We start from the raw sequence: 22,594 nt of genomic DNA, 5'->3' as shown, positions 1-22,594 counted from the left end.
CCGTGGGTCTAACTTTACCTGTGAAGATTTTGTGCTACCTACGTGTTTACATAGGTCTAGCCTATACCAATTTATGTTTGTACGTCTTTTGTCGTGTTTTCCTGTATGATATGCTAATAAATTAGTCTACAGTATCCCACAGAGATCTTTTAACGGTTTAATGCAAAAACTTGAATACTGAAGGAATAGGCTAGCATGTGAGTTAAGGCATCAGCGTAACTTCTTAAGGCTGATGTCTTAATTTTTATTAAGTGCATAGGTACGATAGCAGTGCTAGTTAATCTTGTAGCTGCTGGAAAAACTTTGAGGTATATATTTACTGCATTCATACCATTAATCCTACAGAGCCCATTCTCACAGGGTTTGTGCACTCTCATGACCTCTCTCCACGCCCACACGCCCATTTCTCCACCTCCTGAGACTTTCATGCATGGAGGATAAACTGAAATAAACTACTGATCCTATGAAACCCTTTTTCATAGTGAATGCTTTCCTGTCCCTGTCCCACCGCCAATCAAAATGCCAGCCCATTCCACCCATTCTTTTCCTGGCCATGTCCATTTTCTCTTTTTACTCCTTTTGACTGATTCAGACCACCAGACAGTTTAAATCAGCAAAAAAGCAAGACACAGAACAGAGGGGTTACTTATGGCCCTAGCTAACTCCTCCACTACTACGACGCTCTTCTGAGGTGAATAAAATCATCTGATGATAGCACGAATGAAATCTGAAAATGCGTCGCCAACAGAGATAGGGCTAAGAAAGAAATTTAAGTAAGGTGGGGTAGATTTGGGTGAATCTGAGGTGCAAGAGCTGTGTTGGGTAGACTTGGGTGGATTAAAGTGTATTGCTGACACGTTCTCACTCTCATCAACAAGACAGGAAAAACAAGAACAGCAATATTCTCCGTTTGGCAACAAAAGGTGTGTCCAATTCCAGCCATTACTGAGGTCAGAAGTCAATATTTTCAGTCCATCGGATGAAAAGCATTTCTCAGATTTCGTTAAAGATACAGACAGGCTCTCTACCGCAGAAAAAAAAAGATGTTTGCGTCTCACTGAGTACCGTACAATCTTTTGTTATACCTAAGATACTTTGCATTATCAAGTACTCTAAACCCCAGTAATACGATGACGAGTTTGGCAGGTAATACTTAGCTGCTAAAATTAGTGGAAATATAAGCAGAAATCATGTCAAGTCCATGCCTCTGAGATCTTGTGAGCTAAAAATCTTGCTATCTCCAGATTGTTGTATTAAATACTGAAGAAACTTTGGATGAGTGGCTTTAGATATAGACTTCAAAAATCCCATTATTTTAGAGAAGATCCTATGGTCATTTCAATAAAATACAAATGGTCTGATGTTAGTGAAAAAGAAATAAACTTCCTCGAGTTGAAGGTGTTACGATTGATTGCAGCCAGATGGTGTTCATTTACCACTTTATAGTAAGTGTATCAAATTATGAACTGAGTAAACCATATCTGTCTCCTTTGCTGTGATGTCCTTTTATTAAAAAAGTACAGCACTTGGATTTCAGAATAGGAAGCAGGTTACAGATGTCTTTTCTTTTCTTTTTTTCACTTGTACATCCTTTGTGTGTGTGTGTGTGTGTGTGTGTGTGTGTGTGTGAACATCATTGATGAAAGTACTGATACTGTATTGATGTCTGAGGTTAGATTAAGTTAATTAGGTTTTACTAGGCTATAGGTTTAGCCCATAATTCCCCTTTTCAGGCCCTTTTCATCTTTTCTGTCAGTTTGGTATGGAGCTCCTGACCTTCCCACATTACATGGAATTTGGCATAGGGAGTGCAGACTTTGGTGATACTCAACCTGCATACTTCTTCGCCTTTTTAACAAGTGAAATTTGTCAGATCCCCCCAGAATGTAAAAAACTTTATGTTCTGTGTATAAGTTTTATGTTGGTATTCCTCTGACAGTTACTTTGATTCACAGATTCTTTCCATCACCCCAAGAGACCTATGATGCAGAGGATTTTCTTAACTCAGAAGAGAGTTTTGGAACAGAGTTTTCTACGTGCCAAGGCAGTGGTTGCGGCCACACGCCTAGAGTATTCGTGCCTCCAAGCACCAAGTGTGTTTTGTATTAATGGCCCAAAAAAGAACTTTGTCAGTCTTCCTTCTAATCACCCCTGCACAAAATGGAAGAGTTCAGTAAAAGCTACCAGTTGTGTTCAAAGTATACTAAGACTGAGTACATCTCAGGATGAGGGATACAGCAGTGGTGAAAATGAGGGCAAGCATAAGAAGGATGTCAACTTTGATGCATTAGGAGCCTGGGATAATCGCATTGACTTACCCATCCAAATGGATGCCAGTATCAAGCATGGAGCTCCAGTACCAGAGATTGTTGCTTCAGATGTGGGCTGTTCCAGCATACTAGGAAAGCGTACATACCAAGAGGATAGGTAAATTTATGTGCCCATTGTTTTTACATGTACAAGTCACCCTTTGACAGTAAGTCCCATATTATATGCTTTATTCTTACAGTACACTATAGTAACCTAAGCCAATAAAGTTAATGGTACCTTATATACTGAACTTTTTTTTTTTTTTTTTTTTTTAGTATATAAAGAGACTGCACTGATGACTTGAAGAGTACTTGTAATATATATCATTATAGAACTGTAGCTATTTTTTTTTACAGTGCTAAAACAGTTACAGGCTTTCAACATACATTCATTGCTACCATACCTTTACTTACATAGGTTAGCAATGCTGAGCTAGTTATTTTGAATATTCCTACATAATACAGTTTTACTTATTTTCCAGATATGTTGTGGAAGACTTGCCCGACAACATTTTGTGCACTGCAGTATTTGACGGTCATGGAGGAAGTGAATGTTCTGAGTACTGCTCTCAGAATTTAAAGGTAAGCAGATTGTAGATATGTATGCAGTAGCTCACAGGTGTATTATTTAATTACAGTAAGTGAATTATTTCTTTTTCATACATTGATAAAGTGGCTCTGATGAGGAACCTGCATGTGATGGCACTGTGCATCCTGAGTAGAGCAGCTGCGGGATCCACCCAAGAGCCAAACCCCCATATTTCTATGTACCTTACCTTGAGAAAGTCCCTGGTCCAACCCTGGGAAGGCATTGCCAACCACAATTGGGCACCAGATCCTTACATGGTGTATGTACTGTACTGCACCTGTAGAACAGCCCCACAGGAGCAGAGGCTTACCTGTTGTTGATAGGTCTGCTTGGCCAGGCAGGCTGGTGTTAAGCAACAATAACAGCATTCATAGAGTGTAATTGCTCTCTCCTCAAATTCTGTCTACAGCTGGAGTGAGGTCAAAGCAGAATTTTGTACTGCAAGAAGGTCTGTTGTTGATAGTTTGAGGGTTTTCAAGACTGCAAGAACTGCCGTGTAAGTACATACTGTTCCTCATACAGTGTAACAAAGTTCAAATTGCCACATGAACACTGAACAACAGGTCTTTATTGAATGTGAAACTATGGTGGTGACTTCCCTTCAGCTGGTGTCAGGGATAAAGGGTAAGTAGATAGTGAGGATCATAAGTATGGTATACCATACACCACATTGCCTGTGGATAGAAGAGACTAAGTAGCAATGTACCCATGTGCTCTTACATGTCATGAAAAGTGTGAATGGTAGGCTCTACAACTCATTTCATATTATTGGTACCTGTGCTTGTGTTGCAACTGGTTTTGTACCTTCTACAGGGAAGGCTGCACCTGGAGCTTCCATTTTCCTCTGATTCATGTCGTCAGAGAGATCACGGAGCTTCGCTGTAGATCTTCCCCCCTGTGAACATGAAAAATTAGATCTGGATGAAGGTGATTCTGTTGTTATTATGCTTGTATGTTGTTACTGTTGTGTCCCCATGGTCACAAAGACATAACTTGATGGACTGCAGAAAACTTCATAGGTCAGTCTTACTCATTTTTTTCAAAATTTTACTCAGCGTGTGTTGCTGGAGCAGTTAAAAGAGCATCGAGATCTTGAGGCTGTGTTGCACCACACCTTCCTGGCACTACACTCTGGCTACACCAAGTGGGTTGAGCAGCACCAGGCAGGTTAGTATGTGAGGAACAGTCGGATGCACCCACTGGGGGAACAGAAATGCTATTGTCTTTTGTGTCCATTTGTTTGTTTCTGTGTAATATTTAACAGAATTTATAGATTTAAAGTTGGTGCTTGAAACTTGAAGCTTGCCTGTAAATATGGACTTGAGGAAAGTGGAGGGGACTGTACATATTACCTGGCTAAAAGATAGTCTTGAGCCATTGTTACAGTGAACCATTTTGGTGCCCAACCTCAGGTCACCGCAGTGGGACTACGGCTGCAGTGTGTCTGTTACGAGGTGGTGTAGAGCTGGCGGTGGGGCATGTAGGGGACTCAAGGGTCATCATATTTCGGTCTGGAATTTCACGAGATCTCACACAGGACCACTGCCCCTCACGTCATGCTGAAAAGGTAGCTTTTGTCATTTTTAAAATACAGTAATGTTCTTGTATTTGAATCCGTGACCAGTTAGCAAATTCATCTTAGCATTGCCCATTCAGGCAGTTTTTTGGCATTGTGATTAAATATTGTTTCAGTTTTGGAGATAGATTATAGATGGACAGCCCTTGCCTCATTTCTTTGTATCCCTCAAAATGTACTGCAGTTTCAAAAACCTGGCCTGTCCATGATCCCAAAAGCATAATAATGTATTGGCTAGCTTTGCCATTACCAAAACTAAAAATTTTTCCCGAATGCTGCCATCACTTTATTCTTTTCTACATTTACTCTCAAGACATGATGCTCACAGACATTAGCAAAACTCCACATTAGTCTGCCAAGCTCTTGTCCAGTATTTGCAAGTACAGTATTACTGCGTCATCAGCATACAACAAATCAGAGATGTTCCATCCATCACCATTCATTACCAATGCCATCCCTCTCTCCAGTACTCATGTTTGTACTTCTCTCATCACCTCATATATATATATATATATATATATATATATATATATATATATATATATATATATATATTATATATATATATATATATATATATATATATATTATATATATATATATATATATATATATATATTATATATATATATATATATATATATATATTATATATATATATATATATATATATATATATATATATATATATTACAGTAGTGCACCAACTTTCGCTACAGCAGGATTCGCGGAATCCACTTTCGCGGCATGCACCAAATATTCCCTAACTTCCACTTTCGCTTGAAAAAAATCGATTTTCGCGCACAAAATTTGGGTTTGGGACAATATTTTGAACTTTGAATTTCCTGCACCGCCCGCCCGCAACCCACCGCCATCTTGAATGACGTCATGTCAACACTCTGTCCACCTATTCCCGCCATTGTGTACGAGCGTGCTAGCTCCATTGTGTTGGATTCTCACGGTTCAATAGCCTCTACTATACCTGGTAGTGTGGGGAAAGGGCCTGGTGGTGTGGGGGGAGAGCCTGGTGGTGTGGGGGGAGGGCCGGGAGGCAGTGGTGGTGATAAAAAGTGGCCAGGACATTCAAAGTCGGGAGGTGGCGCCAATACGTCTGGCGTGGCTAAATAAGCCCGCCACGCGCCTCGGATACTTACCCCCAACATCCATTAAACACCTCAACCTGGTCCCTGTGGTATGTTTCTCCTCATATAATGTGTACTGTACAGTTTTTATTGTTTGTATCTCACAATGCAATGTACAATAGTGATTTGATGTACTGTATTGCAAGTGAAAATGAAAATCTGATGTTACTTTAGGATAACCGGGAACTAATTAGCCTTTTTGCCATAAAGACAATGCCCCAACTTTCGCTAATTCCACTTTCGCGCATTATTTTTGGACCCAATTAGGCGCGAAAATTGGTGCCCCACTGTATATATATATATAATATAAATATATATATATTTAAATATAAGTAAATATATATAAATATAAATATATATATATATATATATATATAGATATAAATATATATATAAATAAATATACTGTATATATTATATATATATATATATATATATATATATATATATATATATATATATATATATTATATATATATATATATATATATATATATTATATATATATATACCTGTATATATTATATATATATATATATATATATATATATATGTTGGTACTTCTCTCATCACCTCATCCATATATATATATATAATATAGTGAACAACCATGGGGACATCACACACCCTTGTCGCACACCCACACCGATCGTAAATCTTTCACTTAGATGCCCATTTACCCTTACACATGCTTCATTACCATTATAATAACTCCTGACGGCACCTAGCAGCGTACCATCTACACCATACATTTGCAAAACCTTCCACAGTCCTCTGTCTGCTTTGTTGTATGTTTTTTCCAGATCCATGAATGCCATAAACACCTTATGGTCCTTCTCATAAATCTTCTCCACTATCTATCTTACCACAAATATTTGATCCACACATCCTCTACCACTCCTAAAGCCATTCTGTTCATCACTCACTTGGACTTCTGATATCTCTCTTGCTTTCTCCATAATAATTCTTCCATATACCTTCCCTTCCACACTCAGTAAACTTATGCCACAATTATTCTTTCACTCACTTCACTCACTTTTATTTTTGTACAGGGGTACAATCACAGCCTTTTTCCACTCTGCTGGTACAGTTTCACTCATCCATGCCTTCTTACGTATCTCCAACAAGCACTTCATTCCACTCTTTCCACCACACTTAAGCATCTCTGCATACACCTCATCAAACCCAGCTGCTTTCCCATTTTTCAGCCGTTTCACAGCGCTCTTCACCTGTGCGAGTGTCACGTCTCCTGGCGCTGCATTCCTTCTCTGCACACTTCCAAAACCAATCATGTTTACAGCTGCTCTGCTCTCTCTATTCCCATTGATCAGGTTTTCAAAATATTCTGTCCATCTGGTCCTTACTTCATCCCCTTGGGTTAATAATCTACCTTTTACATCTTTCCTACTTTCACATTTCTTTCCATTGTCACTTCTACATTTCCGCACCTCTTTCCAGAGCAATTTCCTGTTTTCAGAGTAATTTGCATTCATTTTTCTTCCTAGATCATCATTTACTTTCTTTTTCCTCTTCACTGGTCTCTTTACGTGCTTCTTGCTCTCAATATACAGTACTGTACTCAGTTCTTATTTCAGGTGAACCCCTGTCCTGTAACCACTCTAGCCACTTCTTCCTCTTTTCCTTCACTGCCCTCTTAACCTCTTAACCTGTTAGATAAGAATGTAGATAATACATTTGCCATTATTACAATTTAAAATATCTTTACAGGAACGGATTCTTCAATCTGGGGGACGTGTTAGTGTGGACAACATTGGGCGACACATGGTAAACGAGATTCTCAGTATGTCTCGCAGCCTCGGAGACCTCCACCTCAAGCCCTATGGAGTCATCCCACTCCCTGACACACGAACACTGAGGGTATACAGCCCCTTTTGCTCTGTGCTCTATATTATTAACTAGCACACACTTCCCTGCAGTTTTTTTTATTATGTGCTGTAAAACACCGTACAGTGTTATCAAACACAGGAAAAACATCCAAAAGCCAAAGAGATTAACTTAATATTAATGATATCAAGGAGGTCAGGTAGAGTACTTCAGCTTTGTTTACCAAATCCCCGTGTTGATTATCCCTGGAATGATTATTGCTTCCATGGCCAGGAGCCATCTGAGTGTGCCTTGCGCATTACGGAGGTTATTCTCTCGGGCATGGAAGCATACATTCCTTTCTCATACCCTTTGACTAACGCAAGAAAGCCTTGGTTTAATCATGCTTGTTCTAATGCTGTCCGCAACAAGGAGAGGGCCTACAAAAGGTACCGGAGCCAACCCACCCCTGAATCACATCATCTTTACGTTTCTGCCCAGAATCGTGCTAAGTCTGTTCTTCGCTTTACTAAAAATAATTTCATCCATACTAAATGCTCTCAACTCTCCAACTCGAATTCTTCCCGCTCCTTCTGGCACCTTGCCAAAAATCTTTCTAACAACTTTACCTCATCATCCTTCCCTCCTCTTTTCTACTCTGATGGTTCTCTAGCTATTTCTCCTACTGATAAAGCAGATCTCTTCACACAGACTTTCTCCTCCAATTCCACCTTTGACGATTCCGGTGCTGTTCCTCCATCACTACCCCGCTCTGACTTCCTCATGCCTGACATTAAAATTTCTTCAGTTGATGTATTTTCTGCCATCACTGGCCTCAGTATTAACAAGGCATATGGACCGGATGGGGTCCCTCCTGTTGTTCTCAAGAACTGTGCTTCTGTGCTTACACCCTGCCTAGGCAAACTCTTTTGCCTTTGTCTGTCAACTTGTACCTTTCCTTCTTGCTGGAAGTTTGCTCTCATTCAGCCAGTCCCAAAGAAGGGTGACCACTCCCAACCCTCCAACTATCATCCAATTGCTTTAACGTCCTGTATTTCAAAAGTTTTCGAGTCAATTCTCCATAGGAAAATTTTAAGGCATCTTTCCTATCACAACCTTCTTTCCGATCGTCAGTATGGGTTCCGTCAGGGACGCTCCACTGGCGATCTTCTCACCTACCTTTCAGACTCCTGGTCATCCTCCTTTCGGGACTTTGGCGAAAGCTTTGCAAATGGCACTTGACATCTCAAAGGCTTTCGATCGAGTCTGGCATAAATCTTTAATATCCAAACTGCCCTCCTACGGTTTCTGTCCTTCTATCTGTGCCTTCATCGCTAGCTTCCTTTCTGGTCATTCTATAGCCACTGTTGTAGACGGCCATCATTCTTCTCCTAGATCTATCAACAGTGGTGTTCCTCAGGGCTCTGTCCTATCACCAACTCTCTTCCTTTTATTCATCAATGATTTTCTAAGCTGTACATCTAACCCTATCCACTACGCTGATGACTCCACCCTTCACCTTTCCATTCGGTTCCCGCAACGCCCATCTCAACAGTTACTTCAACAAACAAGGGATGAGGCTATGGCACACCTAATGTCTGACTTGGCTCGTATCTCTGACTGGGGTAAAAATAATATGGTTGTTTTTAATGCATCTAAGACTTACACCTATCAACTCGACAAAATCTTCCACAGGTATACCCACTAATGTTTAATAATATTCAGCTTAATCCTGCATCATCCTTGAACATGCTTGGGGTTTCATTTACTCGGAACTGGGGGTAGGGGGGTTTCAAGAATACTCCCCCAGTATCCCTGCTTGTCATACGAGGCGACTAAAAGGGTTGGTGGTGGGTCAGTGCCCCACCCCGTAAAAAGAACTAACTAAAATAGCAAATAAAGCGCCTCGGACCCGGACGGACCATACGTTGACGACTAAGGAACGGACAAAGGACATTCTGAGAGTAGGAACGTGGAATGTGAGAGGAGTGAATGATGAAGTGAAAGAGAGAGAGATTGTCCAGGTGCTTGAGGATGCAAAAGTGGATATATGTGGATTGACTGAAACTAAATGGAAAGGTGAAAGGATGAGAGAATGGGAATACGGTGTAGGTATATGTGCGGGAGTCAGTGAGAATGAGAGGGCAAGAGAGGGAGTATGTCTGATGATAAGCAAGAAGTGGAAGGAGAATATAAGAGAGTATGGAACAGTGGGTGCAAGGATTGTATGGGTGAGGATGAAAGTAGGTATACAAGCATGGGCGATTGTATGTGTGTATGCTCCAACAGAGGATCGAGTGGCAAGAGTGAAAGATGAGTTTTGGGCGAGAGTAGAAGCATGTATGGACAAGTTTGAGAGGAGCGAGAGAGTGCTGTTGATTGGAGACATGAATGGCAAAGTCGGGAATGTACGAGTGGATGGAGTGGTTGGTCAGTGGGGTGTGCCAGCAGAAGTAGATGGGAATGGTAGTGCTTTGGTGGACATCTGTGCTGGTAAGGGGTTGGCAATAGCCAACACCTACTTTCGTCATAAGATGATCCACCGGTATACATGGAGAGTAATGAGGAGGATGGATGGTGAACTTGTTGAACGAAAGGCAATGATAGACTACGTGTGTGTGGATGAGCAAATGAGAAGACAAGTATTGGATGCAAGGGTGTGGAGAGGGTGGGGGAATGGAGTCTCGGACCATCACTTAGTGATGGCCAAGGTAGAGCTGCAAAGAAAGTGGTTGAGGAGGTGAAGGGGAAGACAGGAGGAAACAGCTCCTGTGAGAAGAGTGGAGAAATTGCAAGATAGTGAGAAGAGGACAGAGTATAAGAGCATAGTGGAAGAAAGATTGGGAAGGTATGAGCTAGAGCAGATGGAAGGGGTGGAAGACGTATGTAAGATATTCACGGAAGAGATAAGCGCAGCGTGTGAGGTGGTTTGTGGAGTGAGGAGGAGATGCAAGGGTGTGCAAGGGACAGCATGGTGGAATGATGAGGTGAAATGAGCTGTGGAACAAAAGAAGAAGGCATATGGTGAATGGTTGGCGAGTAGAGGTAGGGGAGAAGATGAGAGAGAGAAGAGAGAGGTATATGTGAGCAGGAGAAGGGAGGTTAAGAGACTGGTGAAGGAGAGTAAGAAGAAAGTGGATGAAGAGTTTGGGAGGAATCTGAGTGTGAAATGGAGGGAGAGTAAGAAATTGTTTTGGAAGGAGGTAAAGAAAGTAAGGCAGTGTGAAAGGGGAAATAGTAGGGGAGTGAAAGATAGGAATAATAGATTGTTGGTGGAGAAGAGAGAGAAATTGAGGAGATGGAAGGAGCACTTTGAGGATTTGTTGAATGTAGAGAGTGAGAGCAGTGTGAGTATAAGTGGTTGGGGAATGGCTGGGAGAAGAAGAGATGAGAGGAGGGAGGAAGAGATCAGTAGGTCGGAAGTAGTGGAAGCGATGAAGAAGATTAAGCTGGGAAAGGCCCCAGGAATTGATGGAGTGTGTGGTGAAATGCTTAGGTATGGGGGTGAGATTGTTGTGGAGTGGATATGGAAGTTGTGTAGATTGGCTTGGGAAGAGGGAAGGGTTCCAGAGGACTGGAAATCAGGTATAATTGTTCCTCTGTACAAAGGAAAAGGGGAGAGAGAAGTATGTGGTAACCATAGGGGTATTTGCCTTCTTAGTGTGACTGGTAAAATATATGGTAGAATACTCATTGATAGGGTTAGGCATATGACAGAGGAGCTAGTTGGAGAAGAACAAGGGGGATTTAGGAAGGGAAAAGGGTGTGTAGATCAGATATTTGTTCTAAGATGTTTAGTGGAGAAGTATCTAGAGAAGGGAAGGAAAGTGTACGCTGCCTTCATGGACTTGGAGAAAGCTTATGACAGAATAGATAGGAAAGGTATGTGGAAGGTATTAAGAATATATGGAGTGGAGGGGAAATTGTTGAGTGCTGTGAAGAGTATGTACGAGGGAGCTAGGGCTACGGTGCGAGTGGATGGTGAGCTGAGTGAGTTCTTTGATCTCAATGTGGGACTGAAACAGGGGTGTGTAATGTCTCCATGGCTGTTTAATATATATATGGATGGGGTCGTAAAGGAGGTACAAGGTAGGGCAGTGGATGTGGGGGTGGCCCTAATGAATGAGGGTGAGATTTGGAAGCTTCCGGTGTTGCTGTTTGCTGATGATACAGTATTGTTGAGTGAAGATGAATGGGAGTTGCAAGGTTTGGTGAATGAATTTGGGACAGTGTGTAGGAGGAGGAAGCTGAAAGTTAATGTAAACAAAAGTAAAGTTATGGTGTTTGAGAGGAATGAAGTCACAGAGTGTGCAGTGAGGTTGGATGGTGAGGATATGGAGAATGTGAGTGCATTCAAGTACTTGGGTAGTGTGATGAGTAAGGATGGAACTTTGGGGGATGAAGTATGTGAAAGGGTACAGCAGGGAAGGAAGGTTGTTGGCACACTGAAAGCAGTGATGAGAAATAGGGAGGTGAGTATGGAAGTTAAGAAGTCTCTGCATGATGGTATTGTGATCCCTACCCTGACGTATGGAAGCGAGGCGTGGACCTTGCAAGAGGGGAACAAGTCAAGAGTGAGAGCAGTGGAAATGAGTTACTTGAGAGGAGCATGTGGAGTGACATGGAGGGACAGGTTGACGAATGAAGAAGTGAAGGAACGTTGTGGGGTAGATGTGGATGTGGTTGAAAAGATTAGGAGAAATACACTGAGGTGGTTTGGACATGTGGAGAGGATGGAGAGTGAAAGACTGACTAAGAGGGTGTATGTGGGTGAGGTGGAGGGAGGGAGAGGGAGGGGTAGACCGAGGATGAGGTGGAGGGATGGAGTTGAGAGGTATATGAGGGAGGGGGGGGTGAGTTGGGGGGAGGGGAGTCAAATGGTGGGTGACAGAGTGACTTGGAGGCGTTTTGTCTGCGGCCACTCTTTGCGGGATTAGGGCGTCGGGGTATAGATAGATAGATAGCTAGTAAAATCTGCTTCCAAGAAATTGGGTGTGCTAAGCTGACTCCGCTCTTTCTTTACCCCTGCACAATTGTTGACTCTATACAGGGGTTTTATCCGCCCCTGTGTGGAGTACAACTCTCATGTGTGGGGAGACTCCCCACATACAGCTCTTCTCAATAGGGTGGAGTCAAAGGCCTTTCATCTCATTAACTCTCCTCCCCTTACTGACTCCCTTCAACCTCTGTCTCTTCGCCGCACTGTTGCATCTTTATCTCTTTTCTATCGCTACTTTAATGGTCACTGCTCCTCTGAACTGTCTGCTTGCATTCCTCCACCTCTACGACGGGCGCGTAGCACCCGTCTGGCAGCAAACTCTCATCCCTTTTCTGTCCAACTCTCTAATGCAAGAATTAACCGTTACTCCCAGTCTTTCATTTATGCAACAGGTCAGCTCTGGAACTGTCTCCCTCTGTCTGTATTTCCTGCTGCCTATGATCAGTCTTTCAAACGCAGTGTGTCCAGGCATCTCAAAATGATCGGATCTTGAATTTGGCTCTATTGTATTTTGTTTTTCTCTTGGAGGGAACTGTTACTGCGGGCTCATGGCCTTTGGTTCCTTCTTTCTCGCATAAAAAAAAAAAAATTCACCCAGAGATAAGATAATGGTAATACAACATCTTCAACAAAATTATATAGGGGAAAATATGAGTAATAAAATAACAAAATAGTAATTGAATGAGAAATTCATAAGACAACAACATTAAGGTACTGTACTCCTTGTCAGTATCACCATAAAAACACTAATATGACATTATGTATCACCAGTGTGTTGTGGAGTATTAGCAGAAGAGATGAGGATGAAGAAGAGGAGTGTTTGTGAAAGTGAGACAAATATGAGGATAAACATAACTTAGAGGTGGTTCTGTCATGGCTATTTCCTGTTTGGGGTTCCTAGGAAGAAACAAGGTATCAGAGATGATGATGATTTTTTTTCTAACAGGTGAAGCATGGGAAAGATGCTTTCCTCTTGATAGTAACAGATGGTATCAACTTTGTACTTCGATCTGAAGAGGCATGCAAGATTGTGAATCATTCTGATGAACCTTATCAGGCTGCTGAAAACCTAACAGAACAGGTAATTTTTCTATTTTTTAGGTTAAAGGATTGTTCTCTGATACATGTAAAAAGATCAAGAGAAGGCCATCATGTAATGGGGTCTGTAAAAGCTCGTGTTGCCTTCAGGCAAAGCGGGGATCCTCTGTTTGACTTAGTGGCAACGTGCATGCATTTGAAGCCCGAAATTGAATTTCAGTCAGACCAGTGATTAATTTGTTCAGTTTCATTTCAGTTATTACATTGGTTGGTAGCAGTGTGGGATGTGAGGCTAGGCTTGGAGGGAAATGATGTTGTTGATTAACTGACAGCATCCTAGTCCTTACATCCCGGGGATGAACTATTTGATGTGATCTGTAGTGTCTTCGGTGATGGCCTCCGATGCTACGCTGCTGTGTGTTCGAAACTCACCAGTCACCAAGGGGAGAAAAGAGTGATGTAATGGGGTCCATAAAAGCCCGCGTTGCCTAGAGGCAAAGCGGGGATCCTCTGTTTGGCTCAGTGGTAACATGCGCTTATATGAAGTGCGAGGGTCTCTGATCAAATCTCGGTAAGATTAGTGAGTAATTTGTTAAGTTTCAGTTCTGTTATTACTATCTATCTGTCTGTCTATTGCTAGACACCCCAATCCCATAAGGCGTGGCCACAAACAAATTGCCTCCATGTCGCCCTGTCCCCCGCCATTTCATTGCCCTGCTCCCAGCTCACACCCCCTCCCTCATGCACCTCTCCACTCCATCCCTCCATCTCATCCTTGGCCTCCCTGTCTCTCTCTCTCTCCCCCTCCACCTCATTTACATACACTCTCCTCATCAGTCTCTCTCTCTCTCTCTCTCTCTCTCTCTCTCTCTCTCTCTCTCTCTCTCTCTCTCCATTCGGTTATTACAATCGTGCTACTGTATATACCATTACAGTGCACTTGCCCTTTTGCCCTCTGTTTTTTAGATACATGGTGTTCTAGTGAGTTACAGCATTCCAACTGGGTGTGGCCCATCAGGATCTGATTCAGAAGGGTTGTTGGTGTTTATTACTCATGTACCACCACATGGGAATGCACCTGGTCACTTTCAGTTTAAATGTCAGGCCTGAGTAGCCTAGTTCATGGTCTGTGTAGTCCTGCTGAGGAAGTACAAAGTTGATTGAAGGGTGGATGTGGACTATGAAAACTATTTTCTGAATATATTATTTTTGCCAAGACCACAGGATGACTGATTATTGTACTTCTGATATTTATAACATAGTTACATTAACCAGTTTAACACAGTCATATTTTTTTATGTACTATACTTCAAGTTCTGATACTTTTTTGATTATGTACTATACTTCAAGTTCTGACAATTTTTTGATTGTGAATACAGCCAGAGTGTTAGAGCCCCATAAACATTCTTTTGCAGTAAGGCCCCAGGATATCTCTTCATCTGCCCAGTTCTAAGAACAAGGAAAGCATTCTGGATCAGATTGTGCAGTGTCCTGTTAAAATTTCCAGATAATTTTTTTTTTTTTCCCCTAATCATAACAACTGTTTTTCCTTTATTTTCAGGCACATAGCATGTCATCGGAAGATAACATGACGGCTCTGGTTGTGCCTTTTGGTTCGTGGGGAAAATATACCCAGTCAGCGTCAATGTTCTACTCATTTGGTATTGGAAGAGACATGAACAAGAGCAGCAGATTTGGTTAATGACTAGCAACCATTTTAAGGAGTCATAGTTTGCTATTCATTTAGGAAAGTTTAATTAAAGCATAAACTTTCATAAATGCTGGAGACAAAAGCAAACACTTTTTGATATTTGGACATAAGCTTTGTACAGACTTTTGTAAAATGCCTAATAATTATTTTACCAACTGTTGAATTTATCACTCTCATAGGTCCCCATAAGATGTCATAAATACTCAGATTTTAATATTTGTAAGACTGCATATTTTTTTAAGGGTATGCATTGTTATTTCAGTTCCTTCTCTGGATAATCTACATGAGTTTTGTTTGACAATTATTTCCAGTTTATATTGTCCATTATGTAAATTATAATTCATAAATGTGAACTGGTTGGATGATACTATATTACTTACTGGCAAGTGATAAAAATTATTGGTTAGACAGTACACACAATACTGTCATACTTGTAATACTGGTATATTGTAGCTTGCAGGTGTTAACACAAAAGTAGTGCAAAGTAATATCCATCTGCAGATATAGCTGGCTATTTATATTGGATGGATGGACTTTTTCATCACACAACATGCACCCTGCAGTTCAGCTTAAAAACATGATACTGAGTTCTGTGCTCAGTATAGTTCTTAAAGGTTAAGGAGACAGCATAATCTTCACTTAGTTATAAAATATGGCTAAGGAGTGGGGATATGCAGCAGAAATCCTGGATCTTTGTAAGAACAAAGGTAATAGGGTAAACTGAATATTCTCTCTTTTGATTCATGTCCCTCAGAAAATTTGGGTATGGATTTCTCCACTTTATGTATCATCACTGTCATCCTTAGCCTACATCTTACAAAACATGGAAGGCCATAAGACATCTGTATGCCATTAAAAAAATCAAGCCAGTTCCATATATATATGTTATACTGTATATAATTTTATAAACAGAGTATGTGTTTGTTTTAATTAACATAAACAGTAAGAACTGAGGTCATGTTATTGTTATGTACATATTCAACATTTCCAAAGTGGGGTTTCTGCAGTTTCAAAGTGGTGGTACTTAATATATATGTACAAAAGTTATCATTTCCCAGCATGCAAAAGAAGCATGAATGCCATTAGTGTCTCATTTTGAAGTATAGCACGTTTACTAGTTTTGACATTTAGGTGTTAGAAGCAGCACTTGGTTTTGCAGTAGTGTTCAACATCTGGTAATAGCCAGACACAAGCTAGTGTAATATCATTAGAGAAAACAGTAGGTTTCACTTGATGTTATTGCTCATTGATCTAGTCTTACCAGTTTGTTCAATATTCCACTAGGCTACTAGTTCATCATAGGGAAGTTTAGCAGATTCAGTTATATTTGATGTACTGTAGTTTCCCTGTGTAGATTGAGTAATAATTATTGACATGCCATCGATATTATAGCATTAATGATTGAAATGTTATGTAGACCTATAAGAAGGAATCCTAGTAAATCATTTAACAAATTAGAGGCAAATGTACCGTACCTGATTATTTGAACATATTGTAGACTAATAGCTTCCTTCACTTTGAGCTCAAACTGCACATTTAAGTGTGTATCCTAGTTTAATTAAAGTAAAACTTCTAATTCTTACTTGTTTAATTTCTTACTGGTGTACATGCCCCTTCTGTAGCAAAAATAAAATACCCCAGTATCTGTGCCATGCCTTTTATGAGTTAACAAAGATTCAACATCTAACTGGGTATTTGCTGACCAGATCTCAGAAATATGTTTATACACAATGTATCTGTAAAAAGGAAGTGAATGGTTACCACTGTCCCTAGGATATGATACCATGGGAATGATGTAATGCCAAAAGCTTCGCACCTGGCCATCCGCAACACACCTAGGTGGGTAACTCATCCACTCTTACACAACCAAAGAGAGCAGTAGAGGAAAAGAGGAAGAAGTGGCTAGAGTGGATACAGGACAGAGGCTTAGTTGAAATAAGATATTATTATATTGAGATCAAGAAACACATAAAGAGACTAGTGAAGAGGAAAAAGAAGGAGGTAAATGATCTAGGAAGAAAAATGAATGCAAATTACTCTGAAAATAGGAAGTTATTCTGGAAAGAGGTACATAAATGTAGAAGTGACAGTGGAAAGAAATGTGGAAATGTGAAGGATATAAGTGGTAGATTATTAACCCACGAGGATGAAGGAAGGACCAGATGGAAAGAATATTTTGAAAGTCTGATGAATGGGAATGGAGACAGCAAAGTGACTGTTAACATCATTGGTTCTGGGGGTGTACAGAGAAGGAATGCAGTGCCAGGAAACATGACACTCGCAGAGGTGAAGAATGCTGAGAAGCAGCTGACAAATGGGAAAGCAGCTAAGGTTGATGAGGTGCATGCAGAGATGATTAAGTGTAGCAGAGAGAACGCAATGAAATACTTGTTGGATATGTGTAAGAAGGCATGGATGAGTGAAACTGTGCCTGTAGAGTGGAAATAGGCAGTGATTGTACCCCGTACAAAAATAAAGGTGAGCGAAGTGAGTGCAAGAAATATTTTGGCATAAGTCTATTAAGTATTGTAGGGAAAGTATATGGAAGAATTATTGTAGAGAAAGTAAGAGAGAGATCAGAAGTCCTAGTGAGTGACTAGGAGCGGCAGAGGATGTGTGGATCGAATATTTGCAGTAAGACCTTACTGCAAATACAGTATTTGATCCTCACAGATAGTGGGGAAGGCGTGTAAGAAGGACTACAAGGTATTTATGGCATTTATGGATCTGGATAAAGCATACAACAAAGCAGACCAAGGACTGTGGAAGGTTTTGCTGAAGTACAGTGTAGATGTTAAGCTGCTTGGTGCCATTAACCCCTTAAACGCGGCCGTGAACAGTCGACTCCCCCTGAGTGGCGGGGTTGTATCGCGGTCTGAGTACCTGTAGGAAAATATTAGCCAAAAATCAGAGATTAACCCTAGAACATTATACTTGGTATGGCAGATAGTACTTACATTCAGCTTTCTCCAGAGACAGGTGTTGAGCCTTCGTGGACTACCCAAGGACTTGTGGAGACTTGCAAAGTTGGGTAACCAAATCTTCACTTTCACACCTCCAGTAACCCGGTTTCCCCTCTACCACAGCCTCATTCTGCCACAGTAAACTTTATACTACAACGTAAAGGTAGTTTGGAATCCGTATTTGTACAATAAGCACTGAAAATAAGGCTATAATCAACGGAGCGTACGGCCGACATGCACCGCGGCGGCGGTCTTCCCGTCACTCAACAAACATTTCCATTTTCACAGCTAAAAACATGTATACTACATTATTTTCAATCATATTACTTCCCAAAAGATCACCACGGCGCGCTTTTTATTCTGCCTTACGCCCGCCACTTTATTCTCATTCCTGTCAGCCGCTTGCACTGACTTGGAAGAGCTAGAACTCGCCATAATGTCACTTTGAAAGCTTGCGGTAAACTGACGCTAAACAGGGGCAAACCGTGAGAAAAAAAGCTAGTGTTACAACTGGGGAAACAAGCGTTTCCTATTAGCATAAACTGCTTGTGAGAGGAGAGCGCAGATTTACAGTTCTGAGCACTCAGAGCACTGCCATGTATCACAGCCAGGCTGGCCGGGCCGTGGGGGGGGGGACGGGGGAAAAACGCGATACTTGGCAACAACTGAGGTCAGTAGTACAAAGGTACAGTATGCTAATTGTAGCTAAAAGGTGGTGGTACTGATAGACAATACCAGCTGGAGCCTGCTTGCCCGCGGTTATTCAAAATTTACTAGAATCACAAATGCGACGATCTGCCGTTATGTCCTTTTTGCCGAGCGTCACAAAAGAGACGATCCGCGTTTAAGGAGTTAAGAGTTTTTATGATGGTAGAGAGGCATGTGTTAGGGTAAATGGGCAGCTAAGTGACTGGTTCACGATCGGTGTGGGCTTGCGACAAGGTTGTGTGATGTCACCGTGGTTGTTCAATATATATATGGATAAGGTGATGAGAGAAGTAATAACACGAGTAATGGAGAGAGGGATGACGTTGGTAATGAATGGTGATGAATGGAGTATCTCAAATTTGTTGTATGCCGATGATACAGTGCTACTTGCAAATACCTGGACAAGAACTTGACAGAGTAGTGCAGAGGTTTGTAGATATCTGTAAGCATCGTGCTTTGAGAGTAAATGTAGGAAAGAGTGAAGTGATGGTTACTGAGAGAGAAGGTCACTCCCAGTGTGATGTCACAGTGAATGGAGGGAGATTGGAATTGGTGAGAGAGTTTAAATACCTGGGTACAAAGACAGAAAAGAAATGAAATGTGCAAAAGAAGTGGAAAACAAAGGCTTGAGTGTTGCAATTGAGGGAGGCTTACATGAAGGAGTATAAGTGCCAACTTTAACTTATGGATGTGAGACTATGGTGGGGCATGAAATTGAAAAGTCAAGAGTGAGAGCAGTGGAGATGGGACTGCTGAGGAATGTATGTGAAGTACAGAGAGTGGATAGGATATGGAATAACGTGATTCGTGAATGATGCGGTGTGGGGAAGTTTGTGGACACCAGAATTGAAGAGGGTTTACAGAGATGGTTTGGTCATGTGAAGAGAATGGATGACAATAGAGTGATTAAAAAGGTATATCTGAGTGAGTTTGAAGGAGGGACGAGGCACGGTAGGCTGAGAAAAAGATGGAGAGGGATGAATGTGTGAGGAAGAGAGGTATGGAAGTTAGTGAGACTAAGAGACTGACAAGAGACCGAGCTGGCTGAATTTTGTGCAGAGAAGCGCGTAACCAGGGATCGGGCATCCCTTTTAATGTGACAGTGTTTAGACTGACTCTATCAAATAGGTATATGTGAAGCCACAGAACGTAGAACGTAGTGAAAATTTTTTGGCCTATCTAATGGAGCCAGGATTCCGTGGGCTTGAATGATGAGTGAATGGAAGTGTGACCCATTGAACTGGGCAACCTTAAGCTGTCTGGATATTCCTACTCCTCCCCATGCCTTAGGGTGGGAAAGGAGGTCTGGATGATGATGATGATGATGATGGACTTAATGACATCATCATTTAAAGCATCCTTGCACAGTATAAAGGAGTATGATCTGGGTAAAAGATAGAGGATTTTCTGAATACTACTGAGCTTTATGAAAAAAATAATAATAATGCCACAGTGGCTGAGTGATCAGCTTTGCTGACTGCAAAGTTGTCAGCCCATTAGCATCAGGGTTCTAATTGTGGTGCAGGCAGCTGGCATTACTCAACTCAAGTGTCCATCCACCCTCTGTGGGTTGCTAGGTGAAATACGGTTATTGGCAGTGCCTAGGGGAGGTAACTGAAGTAACCTGGATGATTTAGTGGCTTTGTATCCCAGGATATTGGGTGAATAACCTGCCCCAGGCTCAAAGGCACATGCTACAGAGATCTACACTGTGTAAGTGTTTCATGGCGTCTGCCCCCATCTTTACCTTACTTTTTACTGGGCTTCATTCAAGCCAGTGGGTAAAAAAAAAATAATAATAATAATCCGTCCATCCATCCAAAAATAATAATAATAATAATAATAATAATAGCAATAAAGTTACAAATCATTTACAATGTTGGATAGGAACCATATAACTAGATAACAGGGTTATGTCAAACCTACTATGGGTGCCCTTGTTAACTGGGTGGAGCAAAACAAATGCAGCATTCACCAAGACGCCAAACCACATTCCTGCACCTCGCCACAGTGAGGCACTGTCAACTGCAAGGGAATATTGGTTCATTGCAGGGATGGCTGTTGGCCAGGCAGACTGGGGTTGATCAACAAAAATAACACAGACAATTTCATATCTCTTGGAAAAATACCTTTTATTTTCCATTCAAAAGATATCTTGACACAGTTTTAAATCCTGGAAAAAAAAAAAATCCTTCTGAAAAAAATTAAAATGTCATATACATACAGTACAAATACCCAGCAGGTACGCATCATCAACCTAACAGTGTTTCCCATTATTACATGAGCAGTTAACTATTACTGATGAAAAAACAAAACAAAAAAATATTAATGCATATTTACCTGTATCATGCAGACTGATACTGTATTTAAAATATTTTAAATGACATTCTTGCAAAGTAAAAGCTAATCAGTTAATGGAATCAGACACTGCAGAACACAGACTGAATGGAACATGTTTGACTTCCTTCTACTTAATCCATCACTGTATTCTATCTCAAAATACACAGAAGCTTACCCATATAACACATAGTACGTACCATAACTATATATAGTACATATCCAGGTACGTCAACACCAAATTTTATTGGTAGCTAGATACCTTACATAGCCATTCACATCAGTTTAGTCAATCAGTGAAAAGTAACCCCCAAAGGATAACTGACACCTTTAGGAGTTAATTTTAGCTACTACCAAATTATTTCATTCTGTTGACAAAAATACTGTACCCTGGTCTCAGTGTACAAAATTATTAACATATTGAAGATGGCAAGGACAGGTTAGGAATTTATTTTTTTTTACTATCATGCAATTTTACTTCAATATGGGAAGCTATCTGGTCCCCAAAAAAGTGTGTAAATAAAATAAATAAAATAAAATGTATCTCCATTATTTCAATCCTACCTCAGGATACGGTGAGGTCCAAAGAGCAATAAATAATCTGACAGAGAAGACTAACAAGAGCATGTCCAATTAAATGGGCCATATTCACAAACAATTCAATCCCTTGGAATCCTGACTCCACAACATAGGCACAACCATTCACACTTACATGCTTCATATCTGTGTACTGTTCAGATACCAAATATACAGTAACCCTTAAACCCAAGGCCAAGGGGTCTCTAGGCCTGCTGCATAAAATCTGGTGATGCTTTTTTTTTTTTTAAATTCTTTTATCTGTTGACAGTATTATTCTGCTTAACAGATTAACATTTAATCATCCCTGAGCTAGGCAACTACGGCCATATAGCCCCGCTAGGTTACAGGAGCGCGCTACCACTCCCAGCAACAGTGGCCCGTGAGAGGCTCGAACTTGCGACCTCCCAATCACGAGCTCGACGCTCTACCTCTGAGCTACCGCGCCCCTTCTGCTTAACAGAGATCCCCTTGTCATGGAGGGATTAATGATGGTTATATCTAACTCACTCTGTTCAGAAAGTCTCTCCTAAACCAATTTTAACTCTCTGTAAGTAACAAAATGAAACTAAGAAATACATCACTAGATTCAAGGAGTTCAAATCATCAGGTTGAAAGAGTTAAATTCTTCTTGAGTGAACTCCAGCCAAGCATAATTTACAGTAGGTATTATGAAACATATCACTCAAGAACTGGGATTCCGGAGACTTGAATGGTGAGTGAAAGAATGGTTCATTAAACTATGCATGCTAATGCTAATTCACACTATCACTGTTTTCTTCCCTTAATACCATATCTCATCCCATCTTTCAGTGGGAAAAA

At 40.9% G+C, this 22,594-nt stretch overlaps 1 protein-coding gene across 1 annotated transcript; it reads left to right on the top strand.

The window, feature by feature from the left end:
* Window positions 1-865: 865 nt before the first annotated feature.
* Window positions 866-16,736, top strand: LOC145413534 (protein phosphatase Mn(2+)-dependent 1K-like). Its single transcript, XM_080283228.1, has 8 exons — window positions 866-923; window positions 1,956-2,427; window positions 2,792-2,891; window positions 3,954-4,065; window positions 4,311-4,465; window positions 7,345-7,494; window positions 13,386-13,520; window positions 15,039-16,736. The coding sequence occupies exons 2-8, from the start codon at window positions 1,982-1,984 to the stop codon at window positions 15,177-15,179; spliced, it is 1,239 nt and encodes a 412-aa protein (XP_080139354.1). The 5' UTR covers window positions 866-923; window positions 1,956-1,981; the 3' UTR covers window positions 15,180-16,736.
* The last annotated feature ends 5,858 nt before the right edge of the window (window positions 16,737-22,594 follow it).

The sequence above is a fragment of the Coenobita brevimanus genome, chromosome 96 (genome assembly GCF_032717465.1).
Source record: "Coenobita brevimanus isolate Jiangsu-jjx chromosome 96, ASM3271746v2, whole genome shotgun sequence".
Lineage (NCBI taxonomy): Eukaryota > Metazoa > Arthropoda > Malacostraca > Decapoda > Coenobitidae > Coenobita > Coenobita brevimanus.
The sequence above is the reverse complement of the archived record's forward strand: the minus strand, read 5'-3'. Positions and strand labels throughout refer to the sequence as shown.